This window comes from Lytechinus variegatus, chromosome 14 (assembly GCF_018143015.1).
Source record: "Lytechinus variegatus isolate NC3 chromosome 14, Lvar_3.0, whole genome shotgun sequence".
NCBI lineage: Eukaryota > Metazoa > Echinodermata > Echinoidea > Temnopleuroida > Toxopneustidae > Lytechinus > Lytechinus variegatus.
The window spans coordinates 10,428,288-10,443,998 of NC_054753.1; the positions used below are offsets into that span (position 1 = coordinate 10,428,288).

The 15,711-nt window shown below is 35.8% G+C and overlaps 1 protein-coding gene across 1 annotated transcript in view; it reads left to right on the top strand.

Annotated features, from left to right (window-relative positions):
- LOC121427218 (ATP-dependent translocase ABCB1-like) overlaps positions 1–8,990 on the top strand; it is a 34,167-nt gene extending 25,177 nt beyond the window's left edge. The window contains exons 16-25 of the mRNA XM_041623502.1: positions 277–456; positions 1,464–1,547; positions 2,226–2,429; positions 4,045–4,145; positions 4,290–4,430; positions 4,846–5,002; positions 5,686–5,883; positions 6,748–6,951; positions 7,703–7,849; positions 8,494–8,990. Coding sequence (XP_041479436.1) covers positions 277–456; positions 1,464–1,547; positions 2,226–2,429; positions 4,045–4,145; positions 4,290–4,430; positions 4,846–5,002; positions 5,686–5,883; positions 6,748–6,951; positions 7,703–7,849; positions 8,494–8,688 — 1,611 coding nt within the window. The 3' untranslated portion in view covers positions 8,689–8,990. The remainder of the gene's footprint in view (positions 1–276; positions 457–1,463; positions 1,548–2,225; positions 2,430–4,044; positions 4,146–4,289; positions 4,431–4,845; positions 5,003–5,685; positions 5,884–6,747; positions 6,952–7,702; positions 7,850–8,493) is intronic.
- Positions 8,991–15,711: the final 6,721 nt, after the last annotated feature.

Genomic DNA, 15,711 nt, shown 5'->3' on the forward strand with positions numbered 1-15,711 from the left:
GAACGCACTTGTTGAAATGTTGAGTTTGGTTGGTCCATTTCAGGACCAGCATATGCAGCTGAAAGAATGCTTGGTGTACTGTGAAACCACAACATTCTTCTTAGAGATGATGTGGGAAGAGGTTCATCATGGTGAAGGATTGAGTAGAAGAAATAACCAATTATGTTTGATACATCATGAGACAACTGGTTATTTCTTCTGCTCAACATTCTTCTTCTTTGCCACGGAAACCTTCGGGACAATATATTAATAATAATTGTTATTTGGTTCTTTCAGATATTCAGTTTACCCCCGAAGGAGATTCCAGCCGCAGCGTCCTTCTGGTCCTTGATGTTCATTGTGTTGGGTGTGGTGAGAGCTGTCAGTATCTTCATCAGTATGCTGATGTTCAGCATCTCTGGAGAACTCCTAACCCTGAGGCTCAGAAAGAAGGCATTCTGGGCGATCCTTAGACAAGTAAGTATCCTTTCATGATGTTCATTGTGTTGGGTTTAGTGAGGGTCGTCAGTATCTTCATCAGTATGCTGATGTTCAGCATCTCTGGAGAACTCCTAACCCTGAGGCTCAGAAAGAAGGCATTCTGGGCGATCCTTAGACAAGTAAGTATCCTTTCATGATGTTCATTGTGTTGGGTTTAGTGAGGGTCATCAGCATCTTCATCAGTATGCTGATGTTCAGCATCTCTGGAGAACTCCTAACCCTGAGGCTCAGAAAGAAGGCATTCTGGGCGATCCTTAGACAAGTAAGTATCCTTTCATGATGTTCATCATGTTGGGTTTAGTGAGGACTGTCATTATCTTCATCAGTATGCTGATGTTCAGCATCTCTGGAGAACTCCTAACCCTGAGGCTCAGAAAGAAGGCATTCTGGGCGATCCTTAGACAAGTAAGTATCCTTTCATGATGTTCATTGTGTTGGGTTTAGTGAGGGTCGTCAGTATCTTCATCAGTATGCTGATGTTCAGCATCTCTGGAGAACTCCTAACCCTGAGGCTCAGAAAGAAGCCATTCTGGGCGATCCTTAGACAAGTAAGTATTCTTTCATGATGTTCATTGTGTTGGGTTTAGTGAGGGCGTTAGACAAGCAAAATTACCAGATCTAAAATCTGCCATGATTTGGTAACAATCCTGTTTTTAAAGACTTGTTCACAAAATTATTGCTTGTTACCACTTCTTTAAGTTGGCTTTTATCAAAGCTCATCTTATATATGAATTTAGGTTCAGAGTCATCTTTTACTGCTTTAGGAATACTATTTTGGTCATTTTTGTATTTAACTTCTCATGAATATACATTTCCTTTAATTCAGAGAAAAATGATATATTGTAACATTTATCAGTGTGATTATGTATGTTTGAAATGACACAGGATTTTGGATAACCCAACAAATAAGCTAACAAACATTGAATGTTGAATTTCCTTTTATAAAGTCCCATATATTGTCTTTCATGTTTGCCTACATATAGGATGCTGCTTGGTTTGATGAACCACACCATAACACAGGTTCTTTGTCTAACGTTCTTGCTACTGATGCTTCCAATGTTCAAGGGGTAAGTCGAAATATTTTCTTACTACCATTTGACACACCATACAAAAAAAAATAGTCCCAGTGTTTTCATACAAAGCATGATTTAAAGCCTTGCACGTTACTAACTTACATGTTTTCCAATAAATAATCTTGATATTTAAACATTGATCTAAGCTTTATGACCAGACCATTGAAGAGATGGTTTATATGAAATGCTACCATGATATAACAAAGAAACTTGAATTGATACTGTCACTAATTTTTTTAAAATATTTTATTTCTGTCTTAGGACACAACCCATTAGAGAGCACTGAAACAATAACATCACTCAAATCTGTGTTTGAATTATTTGTGGATACATGCATACATGCAGTTAATAATAGTTATCACAAATTAGTTGAAAACAAATATGATTTTATTTTAAAAAATGTAATGTTTTGCACAACATTCTGATGTTATCCTTAGTGGTATAAAATCCTAGATGGATGAAGTTGATGATGATTATAATGATAATAATGAGAAAGATAATATTAACAATACTGTATACTGGTAATGTTAATAAATAACATAATAGAAATAATAACATTTCTACATCACCTTTTCTAGATAGATATGAAGCATATTACACAAATAATCAAGATGGATTTCTCTATTAATGATCACAATCACCCGTCCATTCCACACTCCTTTACCTTCACAGGCTACTGGTCTCCGCATCAGTACCCTCATCCACGAGTTTGTCACAGTCCTCATCGCCGTCGTCATCGCCTTCGTGTATGGATGGCAGCTGGCTCTGTTCACAATGTGCGCCGTTCCTCTCATGACGCTATGGGGACGCATTCAGATGGCAATGTTGACAGGCACCCAGAAACAAGACTCCCATCTACTCCAAGAAGCTTCTAAGGTAAGAATATTGAATGTATGATTTTCCTCATTCACAATGATTTACTAAATTCCCTAGTTTTTGTCTCACCTGCGAAGCAAAGTGAGACTATAGGCGCCGCTTTTCCGACGGCGGCGGCGGCGGCGGTGGCGGCGGCGGCGGCGGCGTCAACATCAAATCTTAACCTGAGGTTAAGTTTTTGAAATGACGTCATAACTTAGAAAGTATATGGACCTAGTTAATAAAACTTGGCCATAAGGTTAATCAAGTATTACTGAACATCCTATTAGAATTTCATGTCACATGACCAAGGTCAAAGGTCATTTAGGGTCAATGAACTTAGACCATGTTGGAGGAATCAACATCGAAATCTTAACCTGAGGTTAAGTTTTTGAAATGTCATCATAACTTAGAAAATATATGGACCTAGTTCATGAAACTTGGACATAAGATTAATCAAGTATCACTGAACATCCTGCATGAGTTTCACATCACATGACCAAGGTCAAAGGTCATTTAGGGTCAATGAACTTTGGCCGAATTGGGGATATCTGTTGAATTCCCATCATAACTTTGAAAGTTTATGGATCTGATTCATGAAACTTGGACATAATAGTAATCAAGCATCACTGAAAATTTTGTGCAAGTTTCAGGTCTCATGATTAAGGTCAAAGGTCATTTAGGGTCAATGAACTTTGGCCGAATCGGGGGTATCTGTTGAATTACCATCATAACTTTGAAAGTTTATTGGTCTAGTTCATTAAACTTGGACATTAGAGTAATCAAGTATCACTGAACATCCTGTGCACGTTTCAGGTCACATGACCAACGTCAAAGGTCAATGAACTTTGGCCGAATTGGGTGTATCTGTTGAATTACCATCATAACTTTGAAAGTTTATGGATCTGATTCATGAAACTTGTACATAAGAGTAATCAAGTATCACTGAACATCCTGTTCGAGTTTCAGGTCACATGATCAAGGTCAAAGGTCATGTAAGGTCAATGAACTTTGGCCATGTTGGGGTTTTTTGTTGAATAACCATCATATCTCTGTAAGTTTATTGGTCTAGTTCATAAAAAAGGGAAATAAGAGTAACCATGTATCACTGAACATCTTGTGCGAGTTAGAGTAGTATTCAAAGTGAGCACTGCTGCTATATTGAATCGCGTGATGCAGGTGAGACGGCCAGAGGCATTCCACTTGTTGTTCTCTAAAATGCAAATTTTGTGTTCTTCATGACATCATGCTATTCAAGTCGTGGGATGACACAATAGTTCACCCCTCCCCCGGAACAATATGCACAATAGGTTTGCTCGTTGAAATTACCCATTACTTGAGTATCTGTTTTCATTGGTGATAAATACAAACATACTGTATGATCCAGCTGTTGTAGATGGTAAAATCTCAGAAAAACCTTGTATACACACACTGAAGTCACATGCAGATCAACAGATTTTCCACTAAATCACCATTTTTTTTTGATGGGGGGAGGGGATTTTGCTTTGATTTTCACTGTTTTTTTTTTCATTATGCAAATTTTTGGGCCTGTAAAATTGTGTTTTCAATGAATATCTGTGTTCTTCCTGATTTCTCGAGACTTTACTTGAGATTCACATTCTGTATTTCCTCCCAGATTGCAAGTGAAGCGATTGAAAATATCACAACAGTATCATCCCTTATGTTGGAAGAAAGGATATACCATTTCTACTGTGAGAAGCTTCGTGAACCGCTCAAGTAAGTAGTAAAGCGATAATGAAGATGATGATGGTGTTGATGATGATGATGATGATGATGATGATGATGAGAGCAATAAAGATAAAAACTGGTTTGCCACCCTGTTACATTGAATCTATACCACCATATTTATTTTTACCACAGGAAAATCCAGAAGCACAAGTTCTTCTTTGCCTTTGCCGTATGTTGCTCCCAGGCATCTGTTTTCTTCCTCTTTGCTGCGGCCTTTAGATTTGGTGGACATCTGGTGGCTATTGGTCAAATGTCTTCAGATGCCATGTTCAAGTAAGTTAGACTACCGTAGATGGTATTGTACAAAACAGCAAAGACTACTTTCCAATGGTGGTGGTGATTAAGATAATTATTAAGATGAGAATGATGATGATGACGGTGATGATGACGATGATGATGATGATGATGATGATCATGATGATGATGATGATGATGATGATGATGATGATGATGATGATGATGATGATGATGCTATTTTCAAGTAAGTTAGACTAGATTGTATTGTTTAAAACAACGAAGACTAGTTTTTGATAAATGCATATATTTTAACCCATCAACTGAGAATTTCAAAAGTGCTGTCTTTCGAGATATTGGGATGGTAAGAGTTGCCTTTTTCATTTTGGAAGAACTTGCTGCCTCCAATATATAGTTAAGTAAGTGTTTTCTTTCCTTCTGTTTTTCTCTCCAGGGTTATCATTGTAATCACCTATGCAGGCATTGCATTAGGTCAGGCAGCTGCGTTCATGCCAGACTTCAGCAAGGCTAAACTCTCGGCAGCTAAGCTCATCAACCTGATAGCTCTCAAACCACCCATTGACAACTACTCAACAGAGGGACTTAAACCAGTAAGCAATCTTTAAATTTGATCGCCGAGTTCACTAGCTGTGATAAGTCACAGGAGAAAGCTCTGTGTATTGTACCATGAAGAGAAAGTTTCCTGTAACTCTGAATCTACATAATGTCCAAATATGAAGTTATAAAATTGAAAGAAAAACAAGATTCAACATTTTTTTAAAGAAAATTTTGTCCTTGACTGTTGGAAGTTTCATGGAAATCTCTCGACCGACTTTGCTCAGATATGGGCAAATGCAATGTCAACATGAAAATGTTGGGAAACATGGATGATGATAGCATAAATGATGAATGTGGAATGTCACAAGTCTTATCACATCTCCCCCAGTGCCCTAACAATATAGCCAAAGAGACCTAGGTCCTGTGACACAAATATTAGTGACTGATCGTACGCTGGATTTTCATGTTGGATTGTACATTGTAGTCAATGCAATCAATTGTAAAGATATTCTTCTCCGATGATCACTAAACTTTGTGTTACGGGCCCCCGATGGCTGCAAAAAGGAAGGCCTGTGCAATATGCCAAAATATGACCAAACATCTATTTGTACCAAGTGATAGACACAAATGAAGAAGAGGTTCCACTTTGAAATGTTTCAAATGAATTCAATATCAATTGTTTCCTTACTAAGCGATTAATATTAATGATTTTCAACCCTTTTCTTTGATTTTTCAGAATAAGATCGATGGCTACATCAAGTGCAATAACATAACCTTCAGGTATCCAAACCGTCCAGGAAGTACCATCTTAGACAATCTTAACCTGAATATCAAACCTGGCCAGACCATGGCGCTGGTCGGAGAGAGCGGTTGCGGGAAGAGCACCATGGTAGCGCTCATGGAGCGCTTCTACGATCCAAACTTTGGATGCATCGTAAGTAGAGAATCAAGGGGGGTGTTTTACATGGAGTCACATGAGACTTAAAGTCATGCCAAATGTAGCAGTTTTCTTCATGTCGTATTTCACAAAGAAATACGTGTGGCTCATGCTTTGATGCCAATGCTCACACGATACATATTAAACACATGGGCCCTTATTCTGAACTTGGGTTTGAATTAAACCCTGGTTTTAAGTCTTGGTATAAGTATTGATAGCAAATTGGGGCACAAATGAGTAACAGTACAAATCTACTGTATTAACTCGTTCATAATTGTCTGGGAATGATAACTGAATTATTTTTCTTCATGAAAGAAAATGAAAAAGTAAACATAAGAAATATACAATATAAACCAAATTTTTAAATTTTTGGTTCCCATAATTTTAGCGCAGAGTTAGACCGTGGTCGAAGTTAAACCTGGCTTCAGCATACGGGCCATAATCTCAATGTTTGATATATAATTTTGCTCATCCTCTAAGCATAATCTGACCAATGCAGTGATGTGTTGTAAACTGCATGCATCAAGAAATTTAAGTCTTTCTTAATTCTTTTGTCACATATCCTCAACAAGAGAATATCATTTTGAGAAAAACTTGAGAAAGATTATTCAAATCCCTGTTGTAGTGATTTTAATTTTTCTCAACTTATTAAAAATACTTGACTTTCCTATTCTTAATCTGAATTTGGCCAAACTTTTACATATTTGTATCTCTATTTTTTTTCCTTCCATTTGGATTTGATCCCCTTTGATATCAATGAATTAGATTACTTGCATATTTTATGCTACCAGACAATAATTTTGCCTCAATATATACCTTTAAAACAAAAAAAAAATCTTTGCATTTCTTTTGCTTTCTCAGCAACTTGACGGTAATGACCTGCGTGACCTGAACATCAGCTGGCTTCGGTCTAACATGAGTATCGTCAGCCAGGAGCCGGTGCTGTTTGCGTGTTCTATCAGGGATAACATCGCCTATGGTGTGGAGGAGGACCTTCCTCAGGAGGAAGTGGAGAGAGTGGCTAAGATGGCTAATATCCACGATTTCATCGTCTCTCTGCCTTTGGTATGTGAACATCTACCCATAGTTGTTCTGGAATGTCAGAATTATACATTTGATTTAGAAAGTTTGTTCCAGGCCCCTGTTGCGGAAATGAAATAATTATTAAAACTTTACTCAAGTAATCAATCACTAGTCCCCAAATGTGAGCATTTGATTGGTTGGAAATGAAGTTGTGATTGATTGCCACTCTTCCTTCAACATAACCCAAGGCAAGAGTTAAGTTTTGTCCCCGGGGTTGGGTGGCTCAATTTGTGCCAGTTATTATAATTGCTCTTCTATTGTATATATGTTTGTTTCTTTTACCCCCCTTAGTTTGTATTTTTCTTGTGCCAATCTCTGCCATTGTTATGTGTCTTCCATGCCCCTCAGAGAGGCCGTCAAGAAATAAAAATCTTTATCATGGTACCATTGCTAGCTTTGATTTTAAACAAAAATCATTTTATCTTACTTCCAATTGTTCCTTTTATGATTTCAAAACTTACAATCATATTTTGGATTAAATATCAGACTTGGGACATAGTGATTGATTAAAAAATTGCCTCACATAGCATTTTGTACCTGTATGTGAAGAGGTGGATCCCAGATATCAGGCAAATTATGCTTTAATATAATGTGGTTAATTTTGAATCCTGAATCTATTATTTCTGGTACAAATGTGATCAATTTATTTTCAAGTAGAGATCGTTAGTCCACAACTTTTGGTTTGTATGTACTATGAACTTACGAAACAACTTTAAATTTGCTTCCCTTACAGGGTTATGACACACTTGTAGGAGAGAAAGGAGCTCAGCTGTCTGGCGGTCAGAAGCAGAGAGTCGCTATAGCCAGAGCTCTTGCTAGGAATCCTCGTATCCTTCTCTTCGATGAAGCCACGTCAGCACTGGACACAGAAAGCGAACAGGTACAGATTGGAAATTCCTTCATTTTTTTTCATATCTTACAAATGATTTTGATAACCAAGGATGGTTCTTAATGCCCCATTTGTATTTGGTCTATGATCATCTTAGGGTGCCTGTAAATCATACAATCTCCTCGCGGTGGTGTACAATTTTGTAGGGATTTATGATCATTGTAAGGTCTGTCATTTTGTTAAGTGCAGAGTTCTACAAATTTTCAATTTGTAAGATTGTAGCCTTAGACACTTTATAGGGTAATGTACATTCATGGTAAATCAATTATCACAGTGGTATTGTACAATGTGCAGACAGCGTACGATCTTCATATGTCCTCTATATCTTGTTTCCTTTGGCCATCTACAATGCCCAAGAGGTGAAATCGTACGATGGTCGTAATTAATGTAAACGTAATCAATTGTAGCCTGTAGCCGATTATGATACTTCCTAAAAATCATAGACTAATCCACCATACAATAGATGTAACAAATATAAGCTACAGGCATTACGGCTGTCCATACAATGGATGTAGCAAATATAAGCTACAGGCATTATGGCTGTCCATATACTAAGCTCTTTAAGTCACATCCCCAACTTTCCGCACTCTCATTTGAGATTAATATAATAAATTCTTTTTGATTGCTTTCTACAGATCGTCCAGACAGCATTAGACAATGCCATGGAAGGACGAACCTCGATCGTCGTAGCCCAGCGTCTGAACACCATCCAGAACTCGGACCAAATCGCTGTCATCAGGGACGGAAACATCGTAGAGCAAGGGCGCCACCAAGAGTTGGTTTCGAGAAAGGGCCACTATTACACACTCACCATGGGCCAACATAGCTAAGAGAAACTCAATCACCTTTGATGTAACTATTATCTGTGTTAATATTTACTGTCACCCGACTGCGAAGACAGGATTTATGTTTGTAGAAGTAGCCTACAGCTTCATCCCCCTCCATGGGATGCTATCTGAATATTATTATCATCTTCGTCGTCATCACCATCATCATGGACATATTGATTTATGTATGCAGCTAGACTATTAAGTAATCTCTCTCTATCTCGCTCACCTTTTAAAGAGAGCTCATTGCCTCAACGTGCCTTTAATGAAGGCTAAGAGATTATATACTGCTTCTGACAAAAATTGTTTTATTTCTTGATATCTTACTTTAGTTGTACTGAAATTGGTCTTGCCAGTTTATATGTAAGCGAATCACGCACCTTTATAAAGAGTCGAATTTGAAATTAATTTGATAAGATGATATACTGTTCAAAGTATGTTTTTATTAAGTGAGGTACTCGATAGTTCATGCCGAGATTTTTTCAAAATGTATCAGTTGTAAAAATGCATCTACATTGTCGACATTGCAGCGTTATGTTCTAATTGACCAAGTCATTAATTCACAGTACTATATCAAGGTACTTCTTGACCCATTTGTCCCCAATATGTTCACATATCCTTCAATATAACCCATCATCTAGGATTAGGTCAGACCTGCCAACCAGTACGTTTTAGGCGTATTTAGTACGTTTTTTTTTTTACAAAATCGTAATTTATTCATTTATAAAAATCATCTCTATATGTCTCTCTTTCATAAAGCGTACGGAAAGATGGTTATTAGGGGTCAATCTCAAAAAAATGTTACAATTCACAAAAAACGTGTCTCGACTATCTTATGCCCGCTAGTTTCACAACCCTGAACATTTTCTACAAAAATATTATCAATAAAATGACAATAATAGTCTACCTCCACAAACCATATGCGACCAGTGACTAGTAAAGCTCTAAATTTATTACACAGGCCTTTTATTTTTGCTTTTTGTTAGAATATACACTGTCTTGGGTCAGTTTTTTATTTTACTATCATTCTCTTTTATATGTACTCTGTATTTCTTTCCTACATCACTGTCTGGTGATTGCAGCATGGTGTATACGTCTGACAAACTGGGCTTATCCTAGTATTTGATGATCACTTTGTGATTAATTTCACTTTTAACTTTGTCCTCAATTCGTTTTAACCTCCGTAACGAATACTGCCACAAGTTTTTTCTCCCTTTTAAACTGAATGATATTACATGATAATGTGTCTGCAAGTAGAGTGATATTCATTAATAAATAATTGATAGGGAAGTATCTTATGTCTTTCCTGTATTACATAAAATAAAGGACTATTCTTAAAAAATGAAATGTATGACTAAACAGGTTTAACATCCGTAACGCACCTTAAGAAAATATGCACTTTGGCAGTTCTGTTAAGGATCCAGTATTATATAGGATAAGAGACACCTTTCATAATAAATACAGTTTTCAAAGGTAGGGCTGCTAAATAAGGTCCACGTTGGACCACAAAGCACAAAGACATTAACTTCCGTAACGCATTAACTTCCGTAACATTTTTTCTTGAATACGCTACAAATTTGTGCTATACTGCATCACTCCAAATCATACAGATATAAATTATATAAGGTACCCTCCACCTACGTACCCTTAGAAATAATAGCTATTCATCCTTGTAAAATTATTATTGCACATCTTATTTTCAACATCACTTTGTAAAGAGGGAAAATTGCCAGCGAAAACAATTTCCCAAGAATTATATTCGATATTTAATGCTTTTGGAATTTTGAATAATTCATACTACAAATTGTGAATATTGGAATCTTCTTTAGAACTTAAAATTTCTAAATTTCTTTGCTATATAAAGTGCATTAACTTCCGTAACAATACTGTTACGGAAGTTAATAAACTTCTCTGCTGTACTTTACTGAGATTGATAGTACGATTCTAGTTCCAGAACAGGTGACATGCCTTTGTCTAATTCTGAAGTCGGTAGAAACGGTGGAGATAAAGGGAAGAAGGAGAAACAATTAAGCTTTTATGGACAAGGAAAGGGGAAGGAAAACTATTTGCAATGACCCATGAGGAAGGTTATTTCACCGATCAAAAATGTGAGCGCAAAGCGCGAGCTAAATCTTGTGAATAGTCCAATCTGAAAACTTTACATTTTTTTTGTAGAAATGATCAGGATGTTATCTGAATAAAGTATTAATGCAAGTACAAAGTGCTAGCTGATTTTTTTTTCGTATTCTGACTGAAACATTGACATTCTAAACACTGTTTGTACTAATTACAAGGATGTTTATCTTAATTGATGCGACTGTAAATATTTTATATTTTGATCTGAGAACAATAATTTTTTGAACGTTTTAATTTGAGAACAAGATATATATCCAATAAACAATTATTGCAAGGGTAAAACGCTCGCTTATTTAGGTTTAGAGCCCAAAATGGGACATTCTATTAACTTTCTGTAATCATAAAAAGGATGGGTGTCTTGCTAAGGAAATGATAAGCAGCGAGTGCGAAGCGCGAGCTGAAAATATGTCATTCCAATATGAAAACCAGACATTTTAAGCACACTTTAAAAAAAAGAGGATATAAATTGAATAAAAAATAATTTCATGCAAGAGAATGCAAAAGAACAAGTGGGGATTATACATTATGTACACCATCAATCAACTCTTTTAATATTCATGAAGATATGCATAGACCAAACTGTTTCACTAAAACAATGCATATCTTTCATATGGCATAACGCTGTTATTCCTTGTTCGATTTTGATCATATTTGCAGTATTTTGTTTGTCTGATTATTATCTGTTCAGATCAGATTTTTCAGCCTGGATGACCCCTTTAATGCGCATGAAAAAGCGCTGAAATAATTGATATAGGCCTATGACATGAAAACATGGAAAGAGATATTTCAAACACTCACGGTTTGTCATGTTTGTTGGAATTTATTATACGTATTTCGATAATCAAACATTTTGGCTATTCATATTTTTTAAAATCACGATCAGGATGCGTAATTGCGTATCTCAATGAAACAAAATAATGAAAGCAAATCGCAATTAGATCATTTAGAATTCATAAATAATTCATGTATTTGTGAATTTTTAGCCTCTGTTTCATTCACCTCACTTTATTATTATTCATTTCCCCATGTCCTTTTTTAATTCTCTTCTTTTTTTTCTCTCTATCTTTTTGGCTATATTGGCAAGCGGCGGGATTCCTCGTAACCCAGAGAACTCATCCTGGTTACGGGACTGCGATTGTTATATTTTGTTTATTGCCAGAAAACTTTAAGATGAACTGCAGTTCTGTGGCTTGGTTATTCAGTTTTCTCATTCCAACTTTGAACAAGAACGACAACAAAAATGACAGTTGTCCGCTTCCTGTTCTGTTTTTAACATTTTTTATAGGGAGGGGGGATTAAGCAATGCGTTCCACATTAATCTTTAATAAATATAAAAAAGGTAGACGAATACCTTGATATGGATATTCACAAGCTAACAAAATAAGTACTGCAATTTGCAACTTGATTTTAACTTCCGTAACGAAGATTGACAAGGTTAAATGCTATCGTGAGGATTTAATGGTAAACTATCTTTGGATTCCTAGCATTGGTCATGCATTGCTAAGGATCTCAGCTTATGGATGAAAATCATTTTAAGGTTGCCTCATTCAAATTATGAACATTAAACTGAACGAAAGATGTGCCATGATTTTTTTGGTACTTTTTGTTATATGTTATTTGGTAAAGTCCTGCTTATGAAAACAATATTGAATAGTTTTTCCATCTTGCAAACATTTTTGCTTCAGAAAATGAAATTGTTGATACCACACTAAAACCAAATTGTGTGCATTTCAATTTCAATCATTTCAAAAGTGATTTAATCGAGTAAAATAAGTGGGCCATGCTAACGATTAACCTCCGTAACGATGATATACAGTGCTCGACTTAATCCGGTCAGTACTTCAAATTGACGCAACATCTACTTGCCCCTTTTCTGTTGCCACTTTCTCATACATGGTACTTTCACAATATGCATCTTTCAACCCATTCCGTAGACTTCATTTTTACGATTTTTTCCCCCATCAATTGGTTCATTTTTCTGAGAATGACCCTTAGATCAATGTAATTTCAGGTAACTTGGTTTTTTTTCAACCATTTTGTTAAAACCAGGGTGAAGATATATACATGTTTCAATGTTATCTGCAATTGCAGTGCGCATTTTAGCTTCCATGCAGCTTGAGCGCCGCGATGAGTGAGTGCGCCAGGCATTTTATTATGAAAATTTTGGGGGAAAAATACATTTTTTCTTTTAAGTCACAGAATACAGTTTTTCATTCCCAGAGGTTGGCAGGTCTGTTAGATACATCCTTTGTAGCATCAGTAACCTTTGCAAAGACAATGATTGTTTTCACAGTTTCCATACATATAGTACTACTATAACAAAGCAAGGCAGCGATCCCTGTCTCACAAAGAATTTCAATTGATCCGATCGAAGGTAACTATGGAATGTGAGCGATGCCAACATCTAGAATACATAAATCAGTTCAAAGTGATTGAATTATGCCGCTGCTCTTCAAAATCATACAATCAAACTTTTCATAAGTCTATAATAATGATAAATAGTACGGGGCCCTGTTGCATAAAACTTTGCCATCAATGGTAACTACCACAGCTTATTTACACTGTCCAACGGCAAATGGACCTCATGCTTCGGATGTCACAATTGATTGCAAAGTGACTGTGAAAGCAAACTGGCCATGCTTACTTTATTCTTTTGACTCGAGCAACATCTTGTGTTGGACTTGCCCTTAGATATTTGATTCCTAAAGACCACTGAATATCAGCACAAATTGAATAATTTTTTGAAATGTTGAAATTATTTACAGTAATATTGAGTAATGTATTAAACTCGTCATGTGATTTATTTAAAGATATGATCAATGTTAGCACACAAACCTCTGTACTAAAAATCAATTTGGTCTTGTGTGAGGGTATTACGGAAGTCAATTTCTGTTACGGTTTATCACTATGCCCGGTGCCCAGCCACGAGTTTGAAAGCTGTTTGATCGAGAGATGAATTATAATCTCAACATAAATCAGGGGATATTTATCGATAATTGATGACGGGCAGATATATGTGGAGCAATATGATTTTTTTATCTCTGTGGTGTTCTTAAATCGTCTTAAGATGGTGCGAATTCTCTGAATACATGACTCTATAATTGACTGTGTAAATGTGTGTTTCTCTGTATCGCCATGGATGATTCTAAATACTACAATTCTAGATATCACAAGCCGATTTCAAACATGATTATAAAGATGATTTGTAATATGACGCTTGTTATGAATTACAAAAAAAAGGGTTAATATAGATTGAATTAAATATATTGAAGTACATGTCAATTTTTGTGATTCTCTATGCACCTAGTGTTATGTAAAGTAATAACAAGAAAAATTACCTGCTTTCGTGGAAATATTTTAAAACTGCAAAAGTATTTGAATGATTACAATGTTAAAAGATCAAACGCAGTCAGCACTTCAAGATGTAACTGTTTTTACCCTATATAATAATTATTGTCACATACGTATTGCACTGGCATCCTCTTAGGGCTTTGAAGATGGAATTGTGTGGGGAACTGGGGACCGTTTCATCAACGTTTTTGTCTGACAAGTTGTCAGATCTGACATCTTTCCTTGATTCTGAATGGCTGAGAGGCACTGTTCATATGGTAAATGTTGGATAAAATGGGACTTCCTTTCATGAAACGCTCCCCAGATCACAGATATCAGCTGGTACAATGAGGGCTCCATGTAATGATCCATTTAATTTTTTTTTTAGATAACAGAGAGAGAGAGAGAGAAAACTGAGATTAAGTTACAATCGTGACAAATAATCTGCTACTTATTTGAATGGAGAGTATTCCATAAAGCCTGTGGGCATTTAACAAAGATATTTGTGTTAATACTAAAAGATCACACTTAAGAATAGCAGTTTCTTCTGGTTTAAACACATAACTGCGTAGGTCAGTTCAACTAGTCTATCGATGCAATTATGCATTAAATATCATGTTAGCAGTCGCTCTTCAGCATGAATTTTCATGAGAGTTCAATCTTTTCCTCTTTTTGCAGCCTGCATTTTTACCTGTATCACTTTTTAAGAGAATTAACTTTATCTACAATCAAAATTATTTCTGAGGTTGATTAAAGGTGCATTTTAAGTTAAGATTCACAAGTTAAGTCCTGTAATGCAGAGGACGTGTTTTTCTCCTGCATTTTATTCTGAACATTCCTCTCGTTTAAGTTTTCATAAATTCAGGGAGCATTTTATTATTAAGTCCCATGTAGTGTATCTTGTGTCAGTGCATATCAGTAAGTGTGTTTGGTTTGGATATTTGAATCTAAATGCCAATTCTGGCTTCAACATGGTCTACATTTATCAGTTTGCCATCCCTTTCATGCATACAAGCACACAGTAAATATTTAAAGATTTCTGCTTGAAAAGCAGTATTTGAGTATTTCTCTTTCACAACTCTGCAAATAATTTTTTTTCTCACATGCATTTTACTCAGAACCACTTTTCCCTTCAATTTTTTCATTATTTTTTTGCTGCTGTGTACGCTAATTTTTGATGAAGTTTTGTGTTCGCCTTGTTTTTCTCCATTTCACTTTTACTAAACAAAACAGTATCTGTTCATTATCTATCTCTGTCCTAGTACTATGAAATGACTCAGTTTGTAAATATTGACAATGCTGTAAATAACTTCGAACCAGAAGTATGAGTATGGAAGAAAACTTTGATACGAGTTCAATTGTGGGATCCCTAAATTGGCAATACGTTGCAATGTTTATAGATGTATATGCTTTATTATATTATCACTATTATTGCCAATCAGAAACAGTTTGTTGAAAAGATATTTGCCGTTGATATTTATTTGTAATGACAATTATTGTACCTGTTTGTGGGGGATTTCTTAAGAATCACGATTTTATGAAAAGCTGAATAAATTGAGT